The sequence below is a fragment of the Quercus lobata genome, chromosome 8 (genome assembly GCF_001633185.2).
Source record: "Quercus lobata isolate SW786 chromosome 8, ValleyOak3.0 Primary Assembly, whole genome shotgun sequence".
NCBI classification, from domain to species: domain Eukaryota; kingdom Viridiplantae; phylum Streptophyta; class Magnoliopsida; order Fagales; family Fagaceae; genus Quercus; species Quercus lobata.
Window position 1 is genome coordinate 41,437,480 of NC_044911.1, and position 3,079 is coordinate 41,440,558.

The 3,079-nt window shown below is 34.1% G+C and overlaps 1 protein-coding gene across 1 annotated transcript; it reads right to left on the reverse strand.

Moving 5' to 3' along the window:
* On the reverse strand, positions 1-2,493 carry LOC115954624 (transcription factor bHLH30-like). Its single transcript, XM_031072536.1, has 2 exons — positions 1,823-2,493; positions 1-822 (listed from the first exon to the last, which is right to left on the reverse strand). Exons 1-2 carry the CDS (start codon positions 2,120-2,122, stop codon positions 355-357), a joined length of 768 nt encoding a protein of 255 aa, XP_030928396.1. The 5' UTR covers positions 2,123-2,493; the 3' UTR covers positions 1-354.
* Between the last annotated feature and the right edge of the window lie 586 nt (positions 2,494-3,079).

A 3,079-nucleotide genomic window follows, 5' to 3' on the forward strand; every position in this document is an offset into this window, starting at 1 on the left:
TAACAGTATCTTCGCTTTTCCAAATACTATGCAATCAGTACCTAGATTGTATTGCTATTACATCAAAGAAAATGCAGTGAAAGGGAAACTATAGAAAACAGCGAACTTCCATTGGCTAACTTCTAATTCTGTCATTGACATCAGTAATATAAGTTGCATCAAGCTTAAATAGTCAATGACTTCTTTTACAACAATTTCATCATATTTAGCCCTTCTTAAAATGCAGGCAGCACTAGACACAGTATATAAATAAAGCAGCCGAAATAACTACAATCGGTCACCGTAGGACCACCCATTTGCCAATGCTTACAGACATAAAAATTACTTGACAAGAGATGCAAACCATCTTTATGCTCACCAGACATCTCCTAATGAAGATGAACTAGAACAATTGAATATAGAAATCTTTTGCCTCTTGTTTGAAAAAGTGGTTCCTAATAAGAATTCCTCTGAACTATAAAATTTATCCAGTACAGATCTAAGGGCCTGGCGGACTTCAGAATGATTAACTTCCCCTTCTTTGCGATTGGTCATCACCAAAACATTCTTCATTCTCCCTCCCAAGGTAGCAATCTCTGCTCTTATTATTATCAGATGGAGACCATTGAGTGCTTGTTTCAAATCAGACAGAAGTCCAGGTTTAAAATCACAGCATAAAGATGCTCTAATTGAATAAGGGTCTCCATCAAATCCATCCTCTCGTTCAACTATTACTTCATCAAAATCCATTGGTATGACAAAACCATCACTAGCTTCTTCTGCACTCCTCTTTAGTTCTTTCATATGGCTGATTACTTCAGCGAGCAATGATGCTTTGTCCATCTGTGAGTTTAGATTGTCAATTCAACAAACACAATACAAGCAAAAAAATTAAATCACTACAGTGACATTCACTGGCACCAACAACTGAGTCTCATAATTCATAAAAGCAAGAAATTTCAGACATGTTATTTTACAATCAATTTCTACTCTTGGCTCTCATTGACTAAATGGCTACATGTAGGAAGGCAAGGAGGTGAAATCCAGCTTACTAGCATGAAGTCAAATAATGAGGTCCTTGTGACTTTCAATGTTGTGACAGGGATCTAGCAAATTTATTAGTACTATTTAAAATGAAAAAAATAATAATAATAAAATAAAGACTAAGGTATTTTCAGGAAACAAAGTATATACTTCCCATATTGCGTGTGAAATGGCCATTGAATCATGATGCCATGCATACACAGCAAGAATTCAACAAGGAAAAAAAGCAAATAGCAATCTGGAAATGAACGTGAATCAAATAAACGAATTGAAGAACCACAACAATAACCACTACTCGAATCAAATGATCGAATTCACGTGAAATTATTACATCTACCAAAAGGACTATTGAAGTGGTCCTTATATTTTCTTGTGGTGATTAGAAAGCTAACTCGCATAGGTGGCATTATTTCATTGGTTGGGTGGAGCACTTCAACAATCTCTCGGTGGACCTAATAATTTCTCCGAATTCACTTCCATATATTAACTACCCTTAAATTGAAATTAAATTACAGCCCAGAAACTTAATATGCAAGAATAGTAAAAAATATTATAGTACTACTAGTTCAAGCTAAAAGCCTAAAATCATACTTTTGCACTTAACAATCACTAACACTACAACCAATTCTTCCAATTTCATCAACACAAAACGTTTTTTATTTTATTTTTTCTCTCAAATTAAGTACCCAATTCTTATAATTTTATCCCCAAGTTACACTAAACTAGCATTATCATACAAACTGAAACTCGAATATTATCAAGCAAGCAATAACAAGAAGAGTATCATCATATATATAACCTTCTTAGCGCCCGGTACTAGGCCCCGAAGCGTATCGAGATGCGAATTAATCCGGGCTCTGCGCCGCCTCTCGGCCTCACAGTGACTCTTCAAAGCAGCAATGGTTCTCTCAGCAGTACCCCCTTTACGCTCCAACTTCATCCGAGCCTCCACAAGCTCACTTCTCTCACTGTCCAAAACCAAAGACGAAGATGAATCAGACCCATTTCTTACCATTGAAGAATTTGCCAAAAGCTCATCGTTCATCAAACCGTCAGAACCAAAGGCCATGGTGTTTGAACTCCAAGCAAAAGGTTCCATGTCTAGGAAAGCAATAAAGGGTATGAATGAAATTTCATAAACAGTGGTTTAGCTGGGGATTGAGAGTGTGAGAGTTGAAGGGGATGTGGTTGTTTTGCTAATTGGTGTAACTTCCATTAATAGGCGAAAGGGTATGGTGTTTAATGGGAAAGTCTCAGCAGTTTCTTGTTTGTCATGTGGGGGTTTGGACAGTTTTGAGGAATCCAAGGCAGTATGAGAAGCTAGAAAATTGGTAGGCTTCGAAAGCATAGTCAGTCAGTCAGTCAGTCAGTGACCACTTTGAAGCGGAAAGACAGAAAGGTGAGAGTTTATATGGGATTGAGATTACTTTGAGGGGTCTTTACGGAAAAGGAAAAGTGAGAACTTTGCTTTGCTGGGTCCGAGTGAGCCTTTAATGGAAGGTGAGGCACAGTTTCTTTCTCATAAAAATAACTCAAAAACAATATAAAAACAATAAAATATAATAATAATAATAATAATAATAAATATGAAATATATATATATATATATATATATATATTTATATATATCAATCTTCAAGGGTTGGATGAAAGATAAAAGATAAACCTCCTTCAACCCAATTTTTGTTTTTAGTGTCAATTTCACTCTAACTTATTTGATAAATTTTTAAATTTTATGTACAGTTTTTTAAAATTTTACTTTTTATTATTATTTTTTAAGTATAAATATACTTTAACATACTATCATAAAATAAAATAAAAAAATCAACAAAAAGCTAAATAAATTAATACTAAATACATATTTATTAATATCAATTTTTGGGGATAAAGATATTTGTCATAGAATTTCAATTCATGATGTCTGTTCTATAATGGTTACTATTTATCATCAAGCAAATATACTAATCAATTATTATAGGCGGGATTCAAACTTCACATCTTTTATTCGACGACAAGAAATTTTACTAGTTAAGTCAATTGAAACTCATTGGTATTC

Coding starts and splice junctions, on each gene's coding strand:
- LOC115954624 (XM_031072536.1), bottom strand. CDS start 2,122: ATGGAACCTTTTGCTTGGAGTTCAAACACCATGGCCTTTGGTTCTGAC. Junction 823..1,822: donor TAGTACCGGGCGCTAAGAAG/GTTATATATATG, acceptor CTAAACTCACAG/ATGGACAAAGCATCATTGCT.